At 48.5% G+C, this 27,219-nt stretch overlaps 1 protein-coding gene across 1 annotated transcript in view; it reads right to left on the bottom strand.

Annotated features, from left to right (window-relative positions):
* The window catches only part of LOC120640325, a 38,113-nt gene extending 10,978 nt beyond the window's left edge, over positions 1–27,135 (bottom strand). The window contains exons 1-6 of the mRNA XM_039916168.1: positions 26,939–27,135; positions 26,522–26,836; positions 26,273–26,416; positions 26,067–26,150; positions 18,646–18,686; positions 18,467–18,508 (exon numbers count right to left, since the gene is read on the bottom strand). Of these exons, the coding sequence (XP_039772102.1) occupies positions 18,467–18,508; positions 18,646–18,686; positions 26,067–26,150; positions 26,273–26,416; positions 26,522–26,836; positions 26,939–27,135 (823 nt within the window). The remainder of the gene's footprint in view (positions 1–18,466; positions 18,509–18,645; positions 18,687–26,066; positions 26,151–26,272; positions 26,417–26,521; positions 26,837–26,938) is intronic.
* Between the last annotated feature and the right edge of the window lie 84 nt (positions 27,136–27,219).

Below are 27,219 nucleotides of genomic sequence, written 5' to 3'. Positions count from 1 at the left end.
ATACTTGGGGGATCTTATTCCTAGTGATGAGGAGATGCTATAGTTTAATTTTGGTTGGTGGATTTGAATCAAAACTCAAAATGTGGGTGAATCAAAGATGAGGGCGATTTTGTGTTCCTGCGCAAACAGATGGGTCGCGGACAGTCCGCCTGCTGGACGCGGACGGTCCGCCGTGGTAGTTCATGAACCGCGGACGGTCCGTGTTCAGAAGTGCGGACGGTCCGCTAGTATCAGATTTTTCAGATCAGTACTGAATTGAGTTATATCATTAAGGATTGATTCTATGAATTTAGTAATTGTTCTTATGATTAAATCTTGATCTCAGGCCACCCCGGAAGATCATCAAGGCCACTGCTTCAAAAATTAAGAAGGCAATGACTTCTAAGAGGGAAAGAGACAGTGATGACTCGGACGATGTGGACTATGCTCCAAATGTCAGTGAGATGACTGCTGCATCTTCAGTGGGTGAAGCGTCCCCTCATAAGAGAAGACTTAAATGTGATACAAAGCACCAGTCCCAGGAGGCTGATGCCACATTTATTACATCAGATGGTTCAAAACCGTACAAACCTTGGAGGACACTCGATACAGATGATAATAATAATTAACCAGGCTACGACATAACACCAGACCGCGAACCACATAGGGTCTACTACGGGCTCAGAGTACTGCGACAGCAGAGGCATCTCAACAGGGCCGGTTCCACAGGCAAGGTTGGGTGTAGAACGGTAACCCTACTCGGCGTCGTCTGGTACGAAGTCCGGGTCTTCTTCTGTAAAAAGTAAGAGTGGGGTGAGTACAAACGTACTCAGCAAGTCCAACCACACCCACGGAGGGGGTTATGACAGAATAATATGCATCGGTAAATCAAGGATAAGGTTTCGGTTTAATTTGACGAAAACGACATTTTATGCAGGGGTTTATTATACGAAAAACCTTTTAGAAATCAGTTTTTGCAGTAACACAGAGTTCAGGTTTTAAAACTGCTACCGGACTCCCCGTCCGTCGTAGCACACGGCACAACTGCCGGACACAATTCCAAAACAACTCACACCAGCCCATCCCAAAGAAACACTAGTTATGTGACCACACCGTAACTCGCCCAATACCGTGGGCACGGACTATTCGAATAGATTCTTAACTCTGCAGAGGTGTGCAACTTTACCCACAAGTAGGATACCACATCTCGAACACCGTCGTGTCGGTGTAGATCCCAACATAGCCATTACCCACCATAGCTAAGCCTGACTAGCCATCACGGGACGCACCAAGGGGTCATTGACCGTTCACTTAGGTATAACCGGGCATAAGTCACTCAGGGCTTATCCCTTTTCCTTAGTCACCCGTTGCTCTCAGCTCTCCTGATGGCTACCACACCAACTAGTGGGATTTATGCTACGCCGTTGCCCATTCAACGGTCGAGTGGTTTGCACGAAAGTGGAGTTAGGTGAGATGACACACCAACTCGGTCCTTAGACACGACAAGATGGATATCTCCCTCCTTGCTCTGCCACACAGGCACAAGCACACCAATCGGCAAATCACACAGAAATGCCGTCCATCTCGTCCATACTCATCTTTCGAAATCCACATTTTTATCCCTTCCCACACGCACACATTTTCTTTATCAAATAAATCATATTATGAGTAAAGTCCTGAGCGTTCTAATATCGATTAACGTCCAAGCAAAATCAGACATTAATCTAGGTGGTCAAGGAATGGTCATCACAAGTCAAGGGGTGGCTATCCAACCGTGTTTTCATGCAAGTAAAACATATGCAACTTTATAAAACAGGCCATTGGGTTGTGTTTATAAAAACTAGGACAGAAACATGCATCAAAGGATGGGATTGAACTTGCCGTCTTCGCAGCCTTCGGGGAAGTCCTGTCCTTCGGGCTCGGGGTCGCAGAACGGGTCCTCGTTCACCTGCTCACAGCACTACTCGTCAACGGGTTCTCCTTCGTTCACTCCGTGGTCTACAGCGCACACAAACAGGCACACAATCAAAACACAGAAGACAAAGATTTGTCGTCGAGCTCGAAACGGGAACACATGAAATATAGAGCATAGAGTATTATTTTTGGATGGTTTCTGAGTGGTATGGCCGCAACTGAGCTAGGAGAGGCGGGGTAAAATTTTAGGTTAATCCGGGGTCGTTAGGCACATAAAATGATAGGTCAGGGGAGCGTTTAGGCCCTAAACAGGGGTTCAGGGACCTAATTGTAATTATAATTAAGTAAGTAAGGGCTTGGTTTATATTTTAGAAGTTTCTTGGGTTAATTAAAAAGAGTCAGGGTTTTATTTGTAATTAAGTTTATAAGGTGGGGGGTTGGTTTTGGAAATATAACAAAGGGTAAGGGTTTAATTGAAAAAAAAGGGCTTAAAAGGTTGGGGTTTCTTTGCTGATTAGAGGAAAGGGGAGGGGGCTCAAGGCAAAACTGCCTTTCCCCTTCCTCTCGCCACTGGAAACAGGGGAGGGGTGGGCGGCGCACGGCGGCGGCCGATTCGGCCGCCCTGGGCCTCGACGGCGGCCCGGGGTAGAGGGGAAAAGAGGTGAGGGCCCTGCGGGGTTGATCCCTGGCCTCACCTCGGCCGGAGATGGCGTGTGGCGGTCCGGCCACGGCGGCCAGCGGCGGCGGTGCTACAAGGCAGGCGGCGGCGGTGCTAGGGGAGCAAAGGAGAAGCTAGGGCGGCGGCGGTGGCTCTGGGTGGTGGTTGCGATACTTGGGGATGCTCCGCGGCCCCTTTTATAGGCGGCCAAGGCGGTGGAGGGGTAAGAGCGGGGCGACGGCCGGCGAGGCGGCTCTGAGCGGCGTCAATGGGGTGGGGACGGCGAAGCTCTGTGCGGGTGTCAACGGGGGTTGAGGCGGGATGCGTGCTGGTGAAGTGACGGTTCGAGGGGCGGCGCTGTGCTTCGTCAATGGCACCAGTGGACGGCGAAGTGACGCGAGGCGGCGACCGCCGCAGGCGGCACTGTGCCGTGGTCGCCGGCGCTGTGCGCCGGGGCGACGGCGTGTGCGTGCGGGTCGGAGCTTCGGCCGTCGACGGGACGCGTCGTGGGCAGGGCGAGCGGGGCTGGACAGTGGGGCGCTGCGCGCGTAGGAGCGGCCAGGCGGCCGTGGCGTGCGGAGCAGGGCGTGGGCGGCGCTGGAGCGGCGTGCAGGCAGGGTCGGGCTGAGCGCAGCGGCGCGCGCGAGAGCGGGGTCCCGGGGGCGTGCACGCGCACAGGCGCTCGCGTGGGCACGGCCCGGGGGCGGTGTTCGTGGCGAGCAGCGGGCGGCCGGGGCGCGGGTCGGGTCAGGCGGGCGCGCGTGGGTGCGTGGCCGGTGCGCGCCGAGCCGCTGCAGGGCGGCGCGTGCGCTGCGTGGCCGGAGCGGGGTCCAGGGGCGGCGTGCCCGGGGGGGAAAGGCGTGCTCAGCTGGGGCACGGTCGGGCGAGCAGGGGGCGAGGGGGAGGGCGCGGGCCAGGCGCGCGCGGCAGAGAAGAAAGGAAGGGGAGAGAGAGAGGAGGGAAGAAGAGAGAAGAAAAAGAAAAGAAAACAAAAATGGGAAAAGAAAAGAAAAAGAAAAAGGAGGGGAAAGAGAAGGGAAAAAGAGAGGGGGGGCGAGCGCGTCGGCGCTGATCGCGGCCGCGGTCGGCCACGCGTGTGTCGGCCGCGTGCGACGCGCAGGCCGAGGGCCAAACAGGGATAGGACAGCGGAAGATTTGGGTGCCGGCTCGGTTCCTCGGGGTATCGGGAAGTCAGGCGGAAAAAGAAACAAGAAGGGATCGAGCTCAACGACAAAACAAGGATTAGCGCGTGATTTAGTTTTGTTAGATTTTTGGGATGTTACAAACCTACCCCGCTTAAAATGAATCTCGTCCTCGAGATTCGACTGATCCTTAAATAGGTGGGGAAATTCCTTCTTCAGAGCATCTTCGCGTTCCCACATAGCCTCTTTTACTCCGTGCCTGCTCCACTGAACTCTGCAAATTCGTACTTCGGAGTTTCTGGTCCTCCTGGTGACGGTGTCTAGGATCTTCACCGGTATTTCCTGATATCGCAGGTCTGGCTGCAGATCTATCGTTTCAACCGGCACATGCTCTGCCTCGGGTAGCCTCAAACACTTTCTTAATTGCGAGACATGGAAGACGGGGTGGATATCCGACATTTCTTCCGGTAGCTCCAACCGGTATGCTACCGCTCCAACTTTCTTCAAAACTCGGTATGGTCCAATATACCGAGGGGCCAATTTTCCTTGTACCTGAAATCTTCGGGTTCCTCGAATGGGTGACACCTTGAGATACGCGAAATCTCCTGGGTTGAAACTTATTTCCCGTCTCTTCTTGTCCGCATAGCTCTTTTGTCGGGATTGGGCTGCTTTTAGCTTTTCTCGAATCTCGGCGACTCTTTCCTCTGCTTCCTTTATGAGTGCGGGGCCGACTAGGGCACGTTCTCCAACTTCTGACCACATCAGAGGGGTTCTGCATTTCCTTCCGTAGAGAGCTTCAAACGGTGACATGCCCAAGCTTGCTTGGTACCCGTTGTTGTATGAGAACTCGGCATAGGGTAAGCTTTGTTCCCAATCTTTGCCATAAGTGAGGACACACGCTCTCAGCATATCTTCCATAATCTGATTCACCCTTTCCGTCTGACCATCCGTCTGCGGATGATACGCGGAACTAAAGTCTAGCTTGGTGCCCATGGCTTTATGCAAACTCTTCCAAAATCTTGAGGTGAACTGGGTCCCTCTATCTGAAACGATTCGGCTGGGCACACCATGCAATTTCACTATGTTCTCTATATAGAGCTTAGCTAGCTTCTCTCCGTCATAGTTGGTCCGTACGGGTATGAAGTGAGCTGATTTAGTAAGACGATCCACTATTACCCATATGGAGTCATGTCCTTTCTGGGTTCTGGGCAAGCCCACCACAAAGTCCATTCCTACTTCATCCCATTTCCACACAGGGATGGGTAGGGGTTGCAGTAATCCTGCCGGCTTCTGGTGTTCAGCTTTGATTCTCTGGCAAGTATCACAACAGGCGACAAATCGTGCAATATCGTCCTTCATCCCATTCCACCAATACTTCTGTTTTATGTCCATGTACATTTTGGTGGATCCTGGGTGAATTGAGTAGGCTGAGTTGTGGGCTTCATCCATGATTATCTGCCTGAAATCTCCTTTCTGGGGCACACAAATTCTGTCTTTATACCACAACGTTCCCTTATTATCAACTCGAAAGTCTGGGGCCTTATTTTCTCCGGTTTGCCTCCGAATTTCCATCAGTCCCTTGTCCGATCTCTGGGCTTTCCTGATTCTTTCTTCTAGTGTGGATTGAACGTTCAGCACTTGGCTGGAGCCTCGAGGGACAATGTGCATGTTTAATCGTGTCATTTCCTCTTGTAAATGGTCATTCTTGGGCCCATAGGATTTCCGACTTAGGGCATCGGCTACTACATTGGCTTTACCCGGGTGATAATGAATTTCCAAATTATAATCTTTGACTAATTCCAGCCATCTTCTCTGCCTCAGGTTTAGGTCTGGTTGGGTGAAGATATACTTCAGACTTTTATGATCGGTAAAGATTTCGCACTTATTTCCAATCAAATAGTGCCTCCAGATCTTAAGTGCGTGCACTACGGCTGCAAGCTCCAAATCATGAGTCGGGTAATTTTGCTCATGAGTCCTGAGCTGACGGGAAGCATATGCAACGACTTTCCCATCTTGCATCAGCACACAACCCAATCCTTGTCGGGACGCATCACAATAGATGACAAAATCCCGATGAATATCCGGCAGGGTTAGCACTGGGGCTGTCATCAATCTTCGCTTCAACTCCTGGAAACTTCTTTCACACGACTCCGTCCAGGTGAATTTCTTCTCCTTCTTGAGCAGCTCCGTCATGGGTCGGGCTATTTTAGAAAATCCTTCAATGAATCTCCGATAATAACCAGCTAATCCAAGAAAGCTTCTGATCTCACTGACATTGGTCGGCGGCTGCCAGTTGGATACTGCTTCGACCTTCTCGGGGTCTACTGCCACTCCTTCTGCGGTCAAAATATGACCAAGGAAGGCTACTTTCTCCAGCCAAAATTCGCACTTGCTGAATTTGGCGTATAGCCTATGCACTCTCAGTTTTTCTAAAACTACCCTCAGGTGCTGCTCGTGCTCCTGAATGCTCTTCGAGTAAATAAGTATGTCGTCAATGAAGACTACGACAAATTTATCTAGCTCGTCCATAAACACTTTGTTCATGAGGTTCATGAAATAGGCAGGTGCATTTGTCAGTCCAAAAGACATTATTGTGAACTCAAACTGTCCGTATCGGGTGACAAAGGCTGTCTTCGGGATGTCGCTTTCCCTAATCTTGAGCTGAAAATATCCGGACCTTAGGTCAATCTTGGAAAAGTACTTGGCTCCTTTTAATTGATCGAAAAGATCATCGATCCTGGGAAGGGGGTACTTATTCTTGATAGTGACCTCGTTTAGTGCCCGGTAATCTACACATAGCCTCATACTTCCGTCCTTCTTCTTGACGAATAGAACCGGGGCTCCCCAAGGAGACGAACTTGGCCTGATGAAGCCAATCCGTTGTAACTCCTCTAGTTGTTTCTTTAACTCTGCCAACTCAGAGGCTGCCATCCTATAGGGTCTTTTGGCTATGGGGGCGGTTCCAGGAACAAGATCAATGACAAATTCTATGTCCCTATCTGGTGGCATACCGGGAAGTTCTTCGGGAAAGACATCGGGGTACTCATTCACTACTGGGACTTCCTCCAAGGACTTGGCTTCCATGCTAAACACCATCGGGTTTGCTCCGCTTTCCCGGGTACGACAGGTCCCTCGGACTCCCTCTGAGTTTGTTAGATGTACTACCTTATCCGTACAACCTATGAGGCCATTGTGTTTGCTCAGCCAATCCATTCCAAGGATCACATCTATCCCTTCTGACTTAAGTACTACTAGGTCTGCTAGAAACTCTACCCCACTTAAATTGATCCTTACCCGTAGACAACCCAGTTGACACCTGATGTCTCCTCCGGGCGTCCGGGTTATTAGGGGTGTTTTTAGTAGTACCGTAGGTATTTTATGTTTCTCCACAAAGCTCGAGGATATGAATGAGTGTGATGCTCCAGAATCAAACAGTACTGTTTTATGAGTTGAGCTGACTAGGTACTCACCGAGTACTACGCCCTGGGCTCCTTGAGCTTCCTGTGCGTCGATGTGGTTGACACTGGGCTCGTCCAAAAGACTGCTGGGATTGCCTCTGCTGGTTGTTGTTGTTGTTGCTGTTGCCACGGAGGGGCACTCGGTTGGCACCGGTCAGAACTGGCTTGGGTCCGTTCACTGTGTTGGAGAAAGCCGAAGTAGCAGGCTTGTTCTTGGCATAAGGGCAGTCGGCGATGAAGTGACCCGTCTCACGGCAGTTGAAGCAGGCTCTCACGTTGCTGTTGTTGTTGGTGACCTGGCTCGCATTATTCTGTGAGGCCCTCATGGTGTTCTGGCTTCTGGGCTGTGTGTTAGGGGCCCGTGGTCCTGTCACTTGAGACTGAGTTTTGTACTGCATTGGGGCTTGGGACCTTGGTGCGTTGTAGCTGAGGCTTCTGGTCTTCTGAAAACGATCCTGCTGGCGAGACTTACTCTCCAGAAACTTGCGTTTGTTCTCTTTCCTTTCATCAATCTTAGCCTTCTCGGTGAGGATTGCCTTGTTCATCAAGGTGTTAAAATCAGGATAGATCTGAGGGGTGAGCAGGGTCCTGAGTTCTGGGTTTAGTCCCTTCTTGAACATGTCATGCTTCTTCTCGTCGTCGTTCACTTCATCTGGCGCATATCGAGACAGCTCCATGAACTGGTGAGTATATTCTTCCACCGACATACTCCCCTGCTGAAGTGCGCGGAACTCATCTGCCTTGCGCTTCATGGTGGCCGAGGGGATGTGATAACGGCGGAATTCCCTCACGAATTCATTCCAGGTGATGGTGGAGGCATCTCTGGCGGCAGCGCAGTAATTCTCCCACCAGGCTAAGGCAGTCCCGGTGAGTTGATGTGCAGCTAGAAGAACTTTATCTCGATCCTGGCACCCAAATGGCTCGAGCTTCCTCTGGATCACGCGGAGCCAGTCATCTGCATCCAAGGGGTTGCTGGATCCGGCAAAAGTGGGTGGCTTGGCCCTCAGAAAAGCTGTCAGCTTGTCATTAAAGGTCTGCTCTCATGGCTGCCTGTTCACTAGAGCATTGGCCAGTGTCTCCAGTATGAGAGTCTGGTTATGGATTACTTGTGCCAGGTCCACGAAAGGTGGTGGTGGTGGTGGTGGCAGCTGTGCACCATGATTTTCTCCTCTGCCCTGGCTCACTTCTTGTTCTTCCTGAGGATGGTTTTGCCCGTCAGGGTGTACTCCTGCATCAGCAGCTGCAGGGTCCCTGACTCGGGAGGCCCTTGTGATGCTCCGGGAAACCATCTGCAGAACGAGTGGATTGGGACTAAGATTAGGTGATGTTTAAGTTGGTTAAGTCGTATTTTTGAAAAGGCGGAATTAACCTTCTGCCGAAGGGCACACACAACAAGCACACAACAAGGCAAACAAGCATCCTTCACTAAAGCAAGGCAGGGTACAACACGGAAACACGACTAGAACGCATACTACACGTCCGGGTACACAGCTTTAAAAGAAAAAGGGGCACAGCACTTCTTCGGACCACACGGCTTCATTCCTTGTCGGTTGCTCGCGCTTCAGGCAGACTCATTGGCTTGTGTGGGTTCCTCCCTCGGAAAGGAACTCACGTCCTCCGGGGAAAGGAGTGGTCCTGGCTCTCCGTCCTCTAGACCTCCGTTTTCCCGGGGTTGCGTTGCGGCTTCTCTTGCGGCGGTGGCCGTAGACCTTCCAGGGTTCTCGGGTGGGGCTAGTGGGTTTCCAACGAGTGGTCCCCATCCTATGACGGGCGTTCCGAGCAGAACATGGTCTTCTCCTATTGCCGGGACTGGGGTTCCACTACTAGTCCATTCTTGCATACGCCAGTCTCGGGCTTGCCTGAGGCTCTCCTGAGCAACTGCTTCACTGCTGACCGCTGCTGCGGCTCTTGCCTCGGCTTGGACTGCTCGGATCTGCTGCAGTCTTAGGGCGAGCTCTGCTTGCTCGGCTCGATGGGTCTGTTCCCTCAGCAAGTTGGCTTGCTCGTCGAAGAGCTGATCCAAGGAGGCTAGGTAGGTAGCTACTTGGTACAGGAGGACTTCTTCATGGCGGCGCCGTTCCAGGCTTCTCATTCGAGCTTCCCAAACTGGTGTCCTGATGGCTGGTGGGAAGAACCTCATTGGTGTGGGGGTGAGGTGTCCTTCGAAAATCCGGCACAGATAACGAAGTGCTTTCCTGACGGCTAGGGGATAGGTGTCCTGGTGCCTAAACCCTGTAGCAGTCACTCGCCATGACAGGATGTCGGGGTAGCGGTCACTTCTGGCGATGACTAGGATCACCCGGCAGCGGAGAGTGCCATGATGTTCGTACTCTCTGCTGTAGTACCTTGGGCGTTCCGTGACGCCAAGGCTCTCCAGGGCGTTGATCAAGAGGCTGGGGAAGCCAGGTGCAGCTTGGCAGTCGCCCTGGGTCCATCCTTCCTCAGCCATCTGAAGACAAAGATATGGTGAAAAACTTGCACAATTATTTGAGGTACACAAAGGGGTAGATGATTTTTATTTATGGCGTCATGGGGGGTACAACTTCATGGGTACATGATTATTATTAGAGCAAAGGTTCTAGCTTGGAGACAACTCCTATCATGGAGACTCTCCCTCGATCCTAAGAGGGCGTTTCTTCAGTGGGAGATACTGATCCGTCATGTCATCCTCGGTCTGAGTTCCTTTATCCCAGTGGGTCTCTTCAGGTTCTTCTTCTTCAGTTTGAGTTCCAACATCCCAATGGGTTTCCATGGGCTCTTCCTCTTCGGGTTCTTCTTCTGCGTCTTCTTCTATCCATCCGCCTATTCCCCAGCGAGCCTCGTACCTCCGCATCCGAGCTTGGAGAGCGGCTAGCGAGTCCTCGGCGTGTGTGGCTCTTGCTCGCTGTTCTTCCAGTTCTTCCTCTTTTTCATCCATTTGGACTTGGAGGGCGGCTAGGGAATACTCGGCATGGAAAGTCCTCGACCGTTGTTCCTCCATCTCCTGGGTTGCTTTTTCTGCTCTGTGGACCTGCTGTTTCAGTTGTGCTGCTTGCTCGCGATAGAGCTCATCCAGGCCGGTGAGATAGATGGATAGGTGAGAGACCGTGTCTTCTAGGTCTTCTTCTTCTCTTTCAAGTCCTCTCATCCTGGCAATCCATGTGCGTCCTCTCCCTTCAGTCGGCGGGAAAAATCCCATAGGAGTCCGCTGGAGGTGATGCCTGTAGATCACACGCAGACGTCGTAGGGCTTTGCGGGCGGCTTTCCGATAGGTATCCGGGAAACGGAATCCAGTGGTGGAGATGAACCAAGGGTCCACATCAGGGTAGCGGGTGCTTCTTGCTATGAAGATCATCAGGTCACACCGAAGAGTGCCCTTGGAGTCATACTCCCGGTAAAGAAACTCTGGCGGATCCACAACTCCAATGCGTTCCAGGCTGAGTATCAACAACTTAGGAAGGCCGGGCTCTGCGAAACAGATTCCGCCGATCCATCCATTGTCAGCCATCTGGAACAGGGCAAGAACCAAAGGTAAGTGTTTGTGTGAGAAAAGGATTAAGGATAGAAGAGTCCTAAGGCGAAGGGTCCTGAAAACGGGTTTCGCTCCTAGGGTCACGTCCTACGGCCAACCTACGGCTCTGATACCACCTGAAGCGTCCCCTCATAAGAGAAGACCGCGAACCACATAGGGTCTACTACGGGCTCAGAGTACTGCGACAGCAGAGGCATCTCAACAGGGCCGGTTCCACAGGCAAGGTTGGGTGTAGAACGGTAACCCTACTCGGCGTCGTCTGGTACGAAGTCCGGGTCTTCTTCTGTAAAAAGTAAGAGTGGGGTGAGTACAAACGTACTCAGCAAGTCCAACCACACCCACGGAGGGGGTTATGACAGAATAATATGCATCGGTAAATCAAGGATAAGGTTTCGGTTTAATTTGACGAAAACGACATTTTATGCAGGGGTTTATTATACGAAAAACCTTTTAGAAATCAGTTTTTGCAGTAACACAGAGTTCAGGTTTTAAAACTGCTACCGGACTCCCCGTCCGTCGTAGCACACGGCACAACTGCCGGACACAATTCCAAAACAACTCACACCAGCCCATCCCAAAGAAACACTAGTTATGTGACCACACCGTAACTCGCCCAATACCGTGGGCACGGACTATTCGAATAGATTCTTAACTCTGCAGAGGTGTGCAACTTTACCCACAAGTAGGATACCACATCTCGAACACCGTCGTGTCGGTGTAGATCCCAACATAGCCATTACCCACCATAGCTAAGCCTGACTAGCCATCACGGGACGCACCAAGGGGTCATTGACCGTTCACTTAGGTATAACCGGGCATAAGTCACTCAGGGCTTATCCCTTTTCCTTAGTCACCCGTTGCTCTCAGCTCTCCTGATGGCTACCACACCAACTAGTGGGATTTATGCTACGCCGTTGCCCATTCAACGGTCGAGTGGTTTGCACGAAAGTGGAGTTAGGTGAGATGACACACCAACTCGGTCCTTAGACACGACAAGATGGATATCTCCCTCCTTGCTCTGCCACACAGGCACAAGCACACCAATCGGCAAATCACACAGAAATGCCGTCCATCTCGTCCATACTCATCTTTCGAAATCCACATTTTTATCCCTTCCCACACGCACACATTTTCTTTATCAAATAAATCATATTATGAGTAAAGTCCTGAGCGTTCTAATATCGATTAACGTCCAAGCAAAATCAGACATTAATCTAGGTGGTCAAGGAATGGTCATCACAAGTCAAGGGGTGGCTATCCAACCGTGTTTTCATGCAAGTAAAACATATGCAACTTTATAAAACAGGCCATTGGGTTGTGTTTATAAAAACTAGGACAGAAACATGCATCAAAGGATGGGATTGAACTTGCCGTCTTCGCAGCCTTCGGGGAAGTCCTGTCCTTCGGGCTCGGGGTCGCAGAACGGGTCCTCGTTCACCTGCTCACAGCACTGCTCGTCAACGGGTTCTCCTTCGTTCACTCCGTGGTCTACAGCGCACACAAACAGGCACACAATCAAAACACAGAAGACAAAGATTTGTCGTCGAGCTCGAAACGGGAACACATGAAATATAGAGCATAGAGTATTATTTTTGGATGGTTTCTGAGTGGTATGGCCGCAACTGAGCTAGGAGAGGCGGGGTAAAATTTTAGGTTAATCCGGGGTCGTTAGGCACATAAAATGATAGGTCAGGGGAGCGTTTAGGCCCTAAACAGGGGTTCAGGGACCTAATTGTAATTATAATTAAGTAAGTAAGGGCTTGGTTTATATTTTAGAAGTTTCTTGGGTTAATTAAAAAGAGTCAGGGTTTTATTTGTAATTAAGTTTATAAGGTGGGGGGCTGGTTTTGGAAATATAACAAAGGGTAAGGGTTTAATTGAAAAAAAAGGGGCTTAAAAGGTTGGGGTTTCTTTGCTGATTAGAGGAAAGGGGAGGGGGCTCAAGGCAAAACTGCCTTTCCCCTTCCTCTCGCCACTGGAAACAGGGGAGGGGTGGGCGGCGCACGGCGGCGGCCGATTCGGCCGCCCTGGGCCTCGACGGCGGCCCGGGGTAGAGGGGAAAAGAGGTGAGGGCCCTGCGGGGTTGATCCCTGGCCTCACCTCGGCCGGAGATGGCGTGTGGCGGTCCGGCCACGGCGGCCAGCGGCGGCGGTGCTACAAGGCAGGCGGCGGCGGTGCTAGGGGAGCAAAGGAGAAGCTAGGGCGGCGGCGGTGGCTCTGGGTGGTGGTTGCGATACTTGGGGATGCTCCGCGGCCCCTTTTATAGGCGGCCAAGGCGGTGGAGGGGTAAGAGCGGGGCGACGGCCGGCGAGGCGGCTCTGAGCGGCGTCAATGGGGTGGGGACGACGAAGCTCTGTGCGGGTGTCAACAGGGGTTGAGGCGGGATGCGTGCTGGTGAAGTGACGGTTCGAGGGGCGGCGCTGTGCTTCGTCAATGGCACCAGTGGACGGCGAAGTGACGCGAGGCGGCGACCGCCGCAGGCGGCACTGTGCCGTGGTCGCCGGCGCTGTGCGCCGGGGCGACGGCGTGTGCGTGCGGGTCGGAGCTTCGGCCGTCGACGGGACGCGTCGTGGGCAGGGCGAGTGGGGCTGGACAGTGGGGCGCTGCGCGCGTAGGAGCGGCCAGGCGGCCGTGGCGTGCGGAGCAGGGCGTGGGCGGCGCTGGAGCGGCGTGCAGGCAGGGTCGGGCTGAGCGCAGCGGCGCGCGCGAGAGCGGGGTCCCGGGGGCGTGCACGCGCACAGGCGCTCGCGTGGGCATGGCCCGGGGGCGGTGTTCGCGGCGAGCAGCGGGCGGCCGGGGCGCGGGTCGGGTCAGGCGGGCGCGCGTGGGTGCGTGGCCGGTGCGCGCCGAGCCGCTGCAGGGCGGCGCGTGCACTGCGTGGCCGGAGCGGGGTCCAGGGGCGGCGTGCCCGGGGGGGAAAGGCGTGCTCAGCTGGGGCACGGTCGGGCGAGCAGGGGGCGAGGGGGAGGGCGCGGGCCAGGCGCGCGCGGCAGAGAAGAAAGGAAGGGGAGAGAGAGAGGAGGGAAGAAGAGAGAAGAAAAAGAAAAGAAAACAAAAATGGGAAAAGAAAAGAAAAAGAAAAAGGAGGGGAAAGAGAAGGGAAAAAGAGAGGGGGGGCGAGCGCGTCGGCGCTGATCGCGGCCGCGGTCGGCCACGCGTGTGTCGGCCGCGTGCGACGCGCAGGCCGAGGGCCAAACAGGGATAGGACAGCGGAAGATTTGGGTGCCGGCTCGGTTCCTCGGGGTATCGGGAAGTCAGGCGGAAAAAGAAACAAGAAGGGATCGAGCTCAACGACAAAACAAGGATTAGCGCGTGATTTAGTTTTGTTAGATTTTTGGGATGTTACAGTGGGAGATGTTGGTGATGAGTCTTCAGAGGAAGATACTGAGGGGGTTGACAATGATGTTACAGATTTGATGGGGCTAGATCTTCCTAGCCGACAGTGGACGGCAGAAAGTTATGCAAATGCAAGAGCAGTGGATCAGTTCAGCTTGCCTCGTGACACCAACATACTCTTCAAAACCGAGGTACAAAAAGATGTTTACTTTGGTCATCTAGTTAAGAAAAATGTATTCAAACATCAGACCATTGACATAGGCTATATGAGACAACATCAAGTCATGTCTGATCTAGTGGATAGATTTCAGCAAATGGGGATAGCTAATTTTCTGCAGCATAGGTGTGATTGGAATGAAACAGTGATACGCCAGTTCTATGCCACTCTAGAGATAAACATGGTTGAGGAAACATTTAGGTGGACAACTGGCAAAAGAACCTATGGTGCTACATTTGCACAGTTTGCTGAGGCAAATCAATTGGATTATAATTTCATCAATAGTGAGCAAAGTATGAATGTTGTGTTAGAAAACCCACTAGATGAGAATGATTACCCCATGTTCTATGAGCCTGCACATCTTGGAATTGCTAGAAGCTTTGGGGGCACTCAGGGTCTGAGGCATCATCCTGCAGTGATCAATAAGATTGTCAGAGTCACATTCATGCCTAAGAGTGGCAACAAGGACAAGATTAGAGGGCACTATTGGAATGTGATATCTCATATCATGAATGGAAATAGAATCAATGTCATTGCTCTTATCATGGATCAGCTCGCAGATTTGAGGCTAAACATGGAAATGAACTTATATTTTGCTCCATATATTATGTCCATCATCAAGGTTAAGACTAGTTTCAGAGGGATATGTGAAAGCAAGCACACACCTTTCAGGCCATTTAAGAATGACAATGCTTTTCTCTTGAGGCCTTTGACTCCCTTCCCTGGAGATGATATGGATGCTGAAGCACAGGGGCAAGATGAAAGTGATGATGATGCTCACATGGGAGCAGCTGCAGCTCAGCATGCCATGCCACCACCGCATCCTCCAGCACAGCAGCAATGGGCTCCTCCAGCTGGCTACTTTGATCCATACTTTGCATCCATGCAGGAGAGCATGTCCTCTCAGATTGCGGGGTTGGCTAGTCAGATACAGACTCAGATGAACCTCAACTTTCAGAACATGCAACAGCAGATGTTCCAGCCTATGATGGCTCAGATGCAGGGGTTTCATGAGAGTCTACACTCTGATATAGCAGCTCTTGACTCACGTTTTGAGGATTTGCCCTCTTCTGAGCAGTTTGAGCAGCTTGAGCAGAGACAGGAGCAGCTAGAGCAGCGCTTTGATGCCTTCAGCACAGCCTTCACTGGATTCTCTGATCACTTCTACTCGGTATTTCCGGCTCCAGTGCCGCCTCTAGAGTTCTACCCGCACCAGCCGTTTTACCCACCGCCACCTCCTCCACCAGCCGTTTGACTTTCTTGGCAATTGATGCCAAAGGGGGAGAAGGAGCTTTGGAGTGCCTTGGATCTAGGGGGAGCTCATGGACTTCTTATGGAGATCATTCGTTTTTGGCTTCCGCTTGCCACTCATGTTTATTTGTATCTTGCATGAACTCTATTTGAGACTTGTGTTTGGATTTGAACCTTGGTTTGTAATGTGTGATGAACTATGTTAGTTTGTGCTACTCTTATCTATTTATGTTCATTTTGTGGTTGTGAGGTTGTGCTAACCATGCTAAAGTTCATATCATATATATCTTGTATCTTCTATGCCTCGATTTCCACTTGTAGGTAAAACTCCGTCAAAAGTTTCAAATATATATGTGTACTTGGAATTCATGAAAATTTATATGCACATATCAAGGGGGAGTTCTCTCTACTCATCGAACTTGGTGAATTTATTCATACCATATTCTGAAATTTTCAAGAAAATGAGTAAGTTCTTCCAAAGTTCAATTCCAAGTCCACCTTATGCCTAGTGTATAAAGTTGACTTGAAAACTTTTATCACTCCAAAATTTAGTGTTGTCATCAATTACCAAAAAGGGGGAGATTGAAAGCATCTAGGCCCCTATTTCGAGTTTTGGTAATTAATGACAACGGTTTGTGGATTAACGATTTCATTTGAGATAATGAGTATAGGTTGATCCATGGATGAAAGAGATTTGGGTGTGAACGTATGGAGTTTTGGAGATGATGAGCAAAGCTAGGGCTCAAGGCAAAGGTATAAAATAGGGCCTTTGTATTTTACCGGTCACAAGGCGTTTAGTGGATGAAAAGTGACCGGATTTGTTGGATAGATAGCCGTACTATCAAGAGGGGTTGTGTACTCATGCTTGACGGGTCTTTAGTGCCATTTTGCTCAAAATGTCTAGTTGCATGCATGAGGGCTAACGGCGTTTTGAAAAGATTTGAAATAGACTAAGTTTGAGAGCTGACTGAGTAACGGCGGACAGTCCGCGCCCGTTCCAGAGAGCTTGCAGAGGCTCTGGTGGGCTGGCGGACAGTCCGGCCCAGTTGGGCGGACGGTCCGCTACTGTATTTCAAACTTGTACCAGAAAGGGTGTCTGTCAGTGTGGGCTTCAAAGTTGAACGGAGGACAGTCCGCCCATGGGGCGCGGACGGTCCGCCGGCTAATCTCAGGTTTGTACCAGAGAGGTTGTTTCTCTGGTTTGGGCTCAAAAGTTAAACTGCGGACGGTCCGCTCCTGATGCGCGGACGGTCCGCAGGCTAATCTCAAAATTGTTCCAGAGACGATGTTAGTCTCTGGTGGGTTGGAACTCTTAACTGCGGACGGTCCGCTCCTGGGGCGCGGACGGTCCGCCAGGGCTTAACGGCTAGTTCTGACACGCATTAAATGCACTCTGACTCACTGGTTTATAACGGCGGACAGTCCGGTTTTTGAACCGCGGACGGTCCGCGACTTCGCAGAAAAGAGTGTAACGGCTAGTTTTTGAAGGGGTGTCTATATATACCCAATGCCCGGCCATTGGGTGTCTCTCTTGGCCATTTGGATAGCATTCTTGACACATGAGAGGTAAGGCATCCCTCTCTCACACACACTTGGTTAGAGATTGCACTTTTGAGAGTGTGAGAGATTTCTAGTGCATTGCATCAAGAGTTTGAGCTTTGTGGCATTAGGGAAACTTCAAGCAAGCGTCATCAACTCGTTACTCTTGGGAGTTGCCGCTCCCTAGACGGCTTGGAGAAGTGGATTTCGTGGAGCACCTCCAAGGAGATTGTAGAGGAGCCCCGATTTCGGTTGTGAGAGGTTTGTGCTCACCTCACCGGAGTGGTGAAGAGCAACTCTAGTGGAATCGAGGTGTGGAGCGGTTCCTTGTTTCAAGCCGGCTCAAGGTCAAGAGGTTCTTGATAGAGGAGCGGTTGATTCTTGGAATCCACCTCAACGTGGATTAGGGGTGACCGGCAGGTCATCGACACCACGGGATATATTCTTGTGTCAAGCTTGGTTACTTCTCTTGCTCACTTTTATTCTTCTCTTTACTTTGAGCAATTTACTTTACTAGAGCTTGATTTGTGTCTTGTCACCCTAGGTTGCAAACCTATCTAGAGATAGTAATAGCATAACATAGGGCTTTCCTTTGTTACTAATTAAATTTCTCTAGTGTTATTGGTTTTAGATTTTAAACCGCCTATTCACCCCCCTCTAGTCGGTGTTCTTGATCCTACAACCGGGCCTCCCCCCGTCTCAACCGCTGTGGCCGCCATCGCCTCCAGCCGCCACCGTGGGGCCGCCCGGTCGCACCTCCTTTTCCTCCCCGTCGTGCTCCAATCCACCGCCAGATTAGCGCCTCCAGGCGTCAGCCTTGGGGCGGGAACTCCGGGCCACGCCCCCATCCGCCGTGTTGCTCCGGCCCCCACCCGCCGCACTGCTCCGATAGAGGAAGGAAGACGAAGGCGCCTAGGGCCGGCCGCGCCCAGGGCCGACCGCGCCCGCGACGCGGCAAGCTCGCAGGAGAGGGAGGGGTGGCTGTGGCGGAGCAGGAGAGGGGCCCCACAGCGTGCTCACGGCCGGTCGAGCGCCCATGGCGGCCCAAGCTTGGGTGGCGATGGCAGAGCAGGAGAGGGGCCCGTGGAGAGCTCGCGGCCGAGCGCCCAAGCATGGCGGCCCGAGCTCGGGCAAGAGAGCATGGCGGTGGCGGCTCGCAGGAGAGGGAGGGGTGGTGATGACGAAGCAGGAGAGGGGTCCACATGTCATTGAAAGAGAAGAAAGTGTGTAGGAGCTGACATGTGGGTCCCATATGCCACGTCAGCAAAACCGCCTTGAAATCCGCTTGCTACAGTGATCAAGGTTGTATTTCACCCGGTTTGGACAGTTCGAGGACGCTGGTTACCCGGTTTCGTAGTTAAGGGTTGAAAATCGGACCATCGTGCTAGTTCGAGGGTGTAAAATAGACTTTTCCCTAAACAAAATGAAGGCAGACACAGCTGGCAAACCAGCTTCAAGTACCAAGTAGTGCTACCAGCATATCCCCTTGGTCCCTTGCTGACCCTGCTGTAGAAAAGCTCTGTCAGTAATCAGCTTAGCTGTCTATTATGAATCGAGATGTAATTATGTTCTTCAGGTCGCATGTGTGATGCTAAAAGGGTTGGAACTATTTGAAGATATACAGCAACAACATTAATTACCTGAATAATCATGACGTTCCGCCTGACCTGAAGAAGGCAGCCTGCACAAACCAAGTAGTGCAGGTCTGAGTATAAAAACTAGGGAGATGGCCCGCGCAAATAGCGCGGGTATCTAGACTTTTTATATTAACATTTAGTGTTTTTACTTTTAACTGAAAAATAAATTTGTTCAAATGATTTTATTTGTTGTTTCGAGATCAAGTAAAAGTAAATTTCTAGGCCATCGAAGTTATAACATCAAGGGAAATCAAGGCTTAACATCACCTTAACATCACATGTTAATCAAGACCATTAAATCATCATAAAATTTAGTGTTGTATGTTCTTTTATTTTTTTCAACAAACATAGTAATTTCTAAACCCTTTTAATATTTAAAATTATTTATATTTATTTGTTGTTCTCAAGGAAGGTCTCATCCACAAGCTCTATATTTGTCAAATATTGTATTTTCTAAATTCGCATGATCAATAGATTTATTTGTAATTCATATATTTTTAATTTTAAGATCTAATCAACCTAAATATTTTCTCATAGATCAATTGATTGGTTCATATTGATCGAAGTGTTAATAAGCATTTGCGTAAAGAACATAGATATTGTAGGATCTTAAATTTTTTAGTCAATGCCTTATCCAATGTTTGTCTAAATAGCATAGTCCAGGCTCGCAACCCCCATGCGCAAAGCTTTCCCTATCCTTATCCTCTCCCATCCCTTCTAACATAGCTCACCGAGATCCCATCGATTCAGGCCTCCTTCTGCTATTGTATATCATTGTATATTATCTGTGGTTTGTCGTGCCGGTATGGACGCTCGGCGGCCGCGCCGCCGCTCCCCTGCTATTGTGGCTTGCCGTGGTGGTTGCAGGGAGAGCTTGAATAAAGGTCTGTTTTCTTGCTTTGCTTCTTCCTTTTGCTCGGCCTGACCAAAAATCTCATCCTCCTTCCTCCATTTCCACCACCTCATGGCTCAGCTCTTCCTCTTCCTCCCCTTCCTCTTTTCTTATATCTTTCTCTTGCTTCTAGGTTTCTATCTGGATTTTCTTATTTTAGTTTTTATTTTGGTTAGAATCATGATAGATCTAATTGCTTGTGCTGTGGATTTGCTTCTGTTCTTCACAGGAGTGAATCTGTGCGGTCTTATTTGCTGATTTTGTGGTGGCATTTTCTATTGAAGCAGCCATGAGCTTCTTCTCTCTGGGTCCCCATGGGTCTATGATGTTGGTTCTGTTGCAGGCCTTCTTCCGAATTTGAGCATTTAACATTTTCACCCATTGGCGCCACTTTCATCTATGTCCTTGGGTCACCGGTATTGGTCTTCAACAATGCCTCTTGGCGAGGCTTCTCTACCATAGCTCAAAACATTATTACTAAGTCCCTTTGGACACTGGTGCCTTTGGTTGTCTGGACGTCGAGCTTTACGGTGCTGACGATGGTGTTTTGTAGTTTGCCCATAGATTCTTATGGATTCTCACTTACGTGATGTGTGGAGGTGTTCCTGTGTGTCTGGCCATTTGGACCCAGTTTGTAATTGGCTCCTCTTTGAATTGGCTTTATGTAATAGTGTTGCTTCTATAATATATGTTATAAGGTTGTTTTAAAAAAAAGCACAGTGCGGTTCACATCTTCACCAATTCAACAATTAAAAAGCACACTGCTTGATGAGGTTGCGGCCAGACACATTTGATGTCTACCGGTTATGCTTTCTTTATCACCAAATTATGATTCAACAATTAAATGTTGTGTAATCTTTAATTTTCTTGATGAAGTTTTTATGAAACACAGACCAATAGCTCATCCCCAATATATTAGCCATGACTTTAGAAGAATCAGATGCTACCCTCGATCAACTCCTACATTTTTCATACCCATCCGCAACCATATAGCTTGATTGTGACTCGCAACCGCACCTTGCCCATTTTATATTGTCAGAGCGAATATTGTTCTTCCTTCTCATGTTACCGGACCTGCTAATTCTTCCCTTCTCTAGCACCAGCACCCTCCTCCCTTCTTTCGTTAAGCATGCACAAACTGCAAAATAGCAAGTGTGCTGACACCTCTATATCTATTTCATGCGATTATTCATCTTCATGGAACTCCCGTCGTTTGTTAAAGATGCCGACGGATTCAACATCAACCTTACTGGCTTCCTCTATACTGTGGTCAACTCCTCTCCTAACAAAGCAACCACTGCTTCTTTCAGACTGGACCAAGAACCGATCTATCTCATATTATGCTAAGTTACCTGGATACGGATACGCGTATCAGTATCGAGGCCGATACGGCACTTTCCCAAAAAAAACTCTGATACGTGGATACATTTTAGATTTTTTAAAAATAAATAAATAAAGAACAATGCATATCAAAGTTCACAATAATAAGAAATCAAAGTTCAACATAGGCAAATAGCAAGTCATCCCCATTTGGGATACCTCTCTGTCCTTGTGGGGGTGGTACATGCACACAGCCATCAATTTCTAAAAGCCATTGCCTAGTGTAGTATCTACAATTTCAACTTTATATTTTGCTATTTTAGAACATGAGTAAGCGAAGAACCGAAGACAATCTGAGCTGTACAAGTCTCTAGATCGGGCAGGACCGCAAGACACACTGGAACGCGGACACAGCGGGCTGGCACTGGCCGGCCTCGTCGGTTCTGGCCTCTAGGGGAAAAGGGAGGAAGGGAATGGTGGTGAGGGGAGCAGACGCGTGGCACGCACCGGTGGGCAGCAAGACGATGGCGACGGCCACAGGAACAGCTCCTCGAACTGCCGTTGCAGGTCCTCCAGGCTCTCCCGCTTGTCCTGCTCCTGCGGGGGGGGGGGGGGTGGCTCATGGCGTCGAGAATATCTCCGAGGATCTCCCCGGCGCCCTGCGAGAGAGATGAGAGAGACATGGAAGAAAGCAAGAACAGGCATGAGGTAGTGACGTCTCTAGATCTGGGAGGAGAAAATCAGAGAGGGAAAAGGTGGGAAGAAGAAATCAATCTGAAGGCCTAGATGACGACAGGAACGGGAAACTCACCGGAGATTGCAGCCTATAGTCCTCCATGACGGCGAGCGGCGGCGCTCGTGCGCTGCGTGCGTGCGGGCGCTTGCGTGCGTCGAGCCGTCGAATGCTGGCTGCTGGCCGTGACGGGCTAGGTCAGAAGGGGTTGGGATATGGATGAGTGCTTCGTGGGCTGGGCCATATCCAAAAAATGACCAGATACGTATCCGGCCAGCGTATCCGTTTATTTACCATTTTTTTTATCTCGATACTCTGCGGACACGTATCGGCGCTGTATCCGCGGCGTATCCGTGTCCGGCGCATATCAGACACGCGATACGTGCCCTGAGTGCCGTGTCCGGGTAACAGAGATATTATGCACTATAACACGAAGGTTTTGGTCACCACCGAGCGCAGGCAGGATGCGGCCAATGTTCTTGTCCTCACCTCCTCAGTCCACCGACAAAGATGTCGTCAGTCATCGCCCAAGCGAGCTAGTAGTTAGTTATATTTTTTGCAGCAATGGTTGAGGCGTTGGTGTAACGGTCTCGGCCATTGCAGATGTTCTTTTTGGCTAGTTTATACCGTTAGATTTTTTTTTAAAAATCTAATAGTATAAATCTTTCTCTTTTTTAGATTAATTAATGTGATAATTTTTAGACGCTCTTGGTGATTTCTTTTAACACTACTGTCATGAAGCTAACTGTCCTCTCCAGCTCTACCACCAGCTCACTGCTCGCACTCCTCCACGTGAATGTCAGTTTTTTTTATAGATTAATTAATGTAATACTTTTGCTCTCAGTTAACGTGGTGGTTTCTTTTAACACTTCTACCATGGAAGCTAACTGTCCTCTGCGGCTCTACCACCGGCTCACTGCTCGCACTCGTTCATGTCAATGATATGTTATAGGCAGCAGCAGTGCCAGAATGCATCTAGCTAAATGGCCGTTTGCATGAAGATGAGTGAGCACAAAATGTTCTTTTGGTTTTATATCAACATGTCGTTCCATGATTTGTTTTGGATGGGCTTATTCTTCCTTTTATTTATTTACTCAGTTACGGATCTTACGGATGGCAAATCATGATAAAGTCCTAGTACTGTTAGACCTTTCTTAAAACAATGGAGTCAAAAATTTTATTCATTGTGGATTTTTTGTGATATGGATTTATTTATATGATATGCACTCTCTAGAATAATATAGACCATTAGATCTTGGTAAATTCAACTGTCTGTGCAAGACAAAGTTAATTGTACCAATTGTTTTAGCGTTCTATTTATATATTGAGCCTAAGAATATATGTGACAGAGTCGGTGCTGGACCCGAGCAAAAGCTTTCATGTACGTGAGAGTATCCATGATAGAAACAGATATGTGTGATGTATTTTCTTATTTTTTTTAATCCTATCTATAAATGAAGCATGATAGAGGTCTAGTACCATGAACATGATAGAATCCTGTACCGTGAACTTGAGTAACGAAACTTGGCTTGATGTGACCTTTCTTTATTTTCTTTATCCTTGCCGGAAACGGAGCATGCTACTACCTTTCCGAGTATACAGTTTTATGCCGCTGAGACAATGGAGTCCGTCTCCAATAACAATAACAATAGGAAATATAAATATTTTATCCAATGTGGATTTTTATGTGATATGAATTTGTTTTATATGATATGAATTCTTAGAATAATATAGACCGTTAGATCTTCATAAAATCCAACGGTGCGAATTCTTCTCTTTTTTAGATTAACGTGGGAATTTCTAGACCCTCTCGGCGAACGTGGTGGCTTCTTTTAACACTATTGTATTAAGATAATTAGCAAGGTGACCCGCGCAAACAGCGCGGGAACCTAGCCTAGTTCTTTATCCTAATATTTAGGATTTTTTACTTCAAAATAATAGATGCAGATAGTTTTGTTTATACAATGTCATTATAATTATTTTATTCTAAAAGTACAGACACAGATGCCATCTATTTTTTTCTATTGTCATGTTCTCTCCTGTATTTTTTTTAACATGACATAGGAGACAAATGAATTATCTTATATAGAAAAATATAGTTAGGGTATTTATCAAAAGTAAATAAAATATTTAATATTTATTTTGATATGAATATTTCTTTTTTAATTTTTTATTAGCGATATAATTTTTTCTTGAGTTTACAGTGCGTAATAAATTATCTCTATAATTTAAAAAAAAATTGGTGTGTTTTTCATATATATGGCTAGAAGTGACAATAGACTTTATTTTCTTTGTCTTTCAATCACCCATTGATATAGCCCCATATCAACTAATTATATTGGCTCCGTTCGCCTGGCTATGGCTGGTGTTGATTTGTTGTGAGAAAAAAGTACTGCTAGCTGGCTGGTGGCTGATGACTAGTGCTGATTTGGTAAGAGAGAAAAGCACTGTTGCTGGTTGCCAGCAGAACAGAATGAATGCTTCTCATTATCGCTAGTGGTGATACCATGCTTTTGTAATAGCAACAGTGCAGTCCATGTAGGGTAATACTCAACCCAGTGAATGGGTTGAGATAACGTTGCGGCTATAACATGGTTGAACCATCCTGCTATAGTGCTATATTGCAATACCCCTAATTTCATACCATTGTTACTGTTGCACTTTTCAAGTCTAGAAACACTTATTGGCTTATTGCTTTCTAGATTGAACTCAACTCTTAGCAATATAATTCTTTTTTCTATCTTCTGATCGTACAATTATTCTCCATATGGTGTTATCCAAGTAAACTTATTTTTGCTAACAAAATCCTATTTTTCTACATGGTATTAGTTACTCGGCCAGCACTCATCTTAGGATCAGGTCCATGCTTACTGTTTTTCTCTATTTTTTTTAAATTTTAAAGTTAGCTATTTATTAATTGTATTTGACATGGACTTCTTCTAGACCGTTAGATCTTTATAAAATTCGACAGTTCAAATTCTTTTCTTTTTTAGATTAACGCGAGAATTTCTAGACCCTCTCAACGAACGTGATGGCTACTTTTAACACTATTATGTGGTGTTATATATAATAGCACATGGATCACCACGATGTTCACCATCTAATATTGTGGACCACCACCTAGTTTGTGGCGGCATGGCAAGGTTTCTTTCTTTCCTCGTCATCCTCGGCTGTTGTTGTCTCATCTGTGATCGTTGAACTCTGGCAATAATCCATGAAATAAATTGAGACATTACCCCCTTAAAGAAGAAAAAAAGTATTGACTTGAGACACCCAAACCAATCAACTAACCAAAGCGATTTTTGTTCGGCCCTCTCGCTCTCATCAGTCCATCCTCACGCCCCCACTTATGTTCGGGTACATTGCAAAGGAAATCTCCAACCATATCTTATTGTTGGTTAAACCGAACCAACTTCGATCAGAATTCGAGTTCAAACTTCAGAAGTTAATAAACACCAACTTGGATAAAAAATCGAGTTCAAACTTCAGAAGTTAATCAACTGAAGTCACATATGTTCGTTTTGCATCGTTGTATGCTTATTCTCTAAGCGGTAATGGGATGTGCGCCTCCATCTATTCCCTCCTTGTCCCTCTTCTTGGTGTTGCTGATCTGAATCTCATTCACTCAGATTTGTGATGTATCAATCAATCTACACTTATATAGATTAATTGCGGCGCCTCAAATTAGTCTCAGCAAAGACACTCCTTTGTAGCAAAGAATCACAGATGAACTGCAAACGTGACAGGCATAGGGCAATGACAACCCACTAAAAAAATCCGGCGGCATTCTCCATGACATGCTTTGACACATATATATTTAGTTAGGATCACGTGAGAACCAGCTATTCCAAAGAACATGATTTTCGCATCCGTCTAGTATTCCAATCATGGAATCAAGTGCTAGCCCTGGCGGTAAAGACTTATTTTTTCAATCATGGAAGCAAAGGAACGTGATTCACTAAAAAATTGTCTTTTAGTTTATAAATATATATGTTTTAGTTATATTTGATGTGCAATTTCTAGGTTTGTTTAGACTGTTGGGTTTTCATAAAATCCAACAGTGTATATTCTTTTCTTTTTAAATTTATATGTGTCTTAGTTGTATTTGATATGGACTCTTCGGACTAGTCTAGACCGTTAGATCTTCATAAAATCAAACGGTGCAAATTTTTCTCTTTTTTAGATTAATGTGAGAATTTCTAGACCTTCTCGACGAACGTGGTGACTTCTTTTAACACTATTGTATTAAGATAAAGATGTCTTAGTTGTATTTGATATGGACTCTTCGGGCTAGTCTAGACCGTTAGATCTTCATAAAATCCAACGGTGCAAATTCTTCTCTTTTTTAGATTAATGTGAGAATTTTTAGACCCTCTCGGCGAATGTGGTGGCTTCTTTTAACACTATTGTATTAAGATAATAGATAGATAAGAAGTAGAGAACACAGCAAGAGAGTTTGAATTACAGTGAATGTTGTACCTCTTCTTCATCTGAAGATAGAACTGGGCAAGATTGGTTGGTTGGTTGTGGCCAATGTTCTTCACCTTCCTCCTTCCACGAAAGCTAGCAAGATGAGGTCATAAAGCCAGCAAGTCAGACGGTTGATACTGGAGTACCGAACAATGCAAGTGACATTATGCTGGAAGAAACTTGCTCTTGCCCCCGTGTGGTGCGCACATACGCACCTGGATCTGATGGGCATTACATCGTACAGGTCGTTCCGGCAGCGTGGGTAACGCATCCTTTCCTTGAGATCGGGCGCCTTGTAGGCCATTTCCTCAACCATCTCCGCTGCCTTGTTGCAGACAAGTTTCCAGTTCAGGGAGCTCCTGAAGCAGGAGCAACACCTGAAGGTAAGTATGCTGTGGCACATATATATCGATATCGATTGATCACATTACATGGATGAAGCATTACGATTCGAGAGACGGTACCTGAGTTGAGCTATGCGCAGGAAGAGGGCATCGGCAACGAGGGAGGCGAAGCAGGGGTAAGTGTTGAGCTCAGGATGCCCGTAAATCCTGCCGATCCAGTCGCAGAAAAGGCCTCCCTCCCTGATGCGGCCTTCAGAGAAGCCGCTGATGGCTGTGAGGTATTGGAGAAACTGTGCGAGGAGTTCAGCCTCATTGCTCGAGTCGTTGATGGTCGCGAAGGAGCGGACGTAGTGATACGCCTCCTGCAATTTGCCGGCCTTGACCTGCGCCACCAGGTCCTCCACGTGGAAGATCACACCCAACCAATCTTTCGCCCTGCGATGTTAATCGAAAAGCAGACGATCAGTGACACCAACGAGCGAATCAAGCAAAAACAAAGAGAATTTTTCCAGTAGAGAGAGAGAGAGAGAGGCATACACGCCGTAGATCTTATCGCAGCAGTACTCCCGGCGGAGGAACGCGAGGAGCCGTCGGAAACGGAAGCGCGCCGTGCAGGGGTCGTCGTCCTCCAACAGCATGACCGCCCCGTCCTCGCTGGAGGCCGCGGCCGCAGCAGGCACGATCTCGCCGGGGGACGCCGCCGCACGCAAGCCTCCTCGCACTTCTATGAACATACATACGCAAACTCAATCCCACCATTTCGAAGACTAAGCCAACAAATCTTCAAGATTGACTGAAACCACGGATCTTAGAAGGCC

This window comes from Panicum virgatum, chromosome 7K, assembly GCF_016808335.1.
Source record: "Panicum virgatum strain AP13 chromosome 7K, P.virgatum_v5, whole genome shotgun sequence".
Lineage (NCBI taxonomy): Eukaryota > Viridiplantae > Streptophyta > Magnoliopsida > Poales > Poaceae > Panicum > Panicum virgatum.
This window is presented reverse-complemented; position numbering and strand designations above follow the sequence as displayed.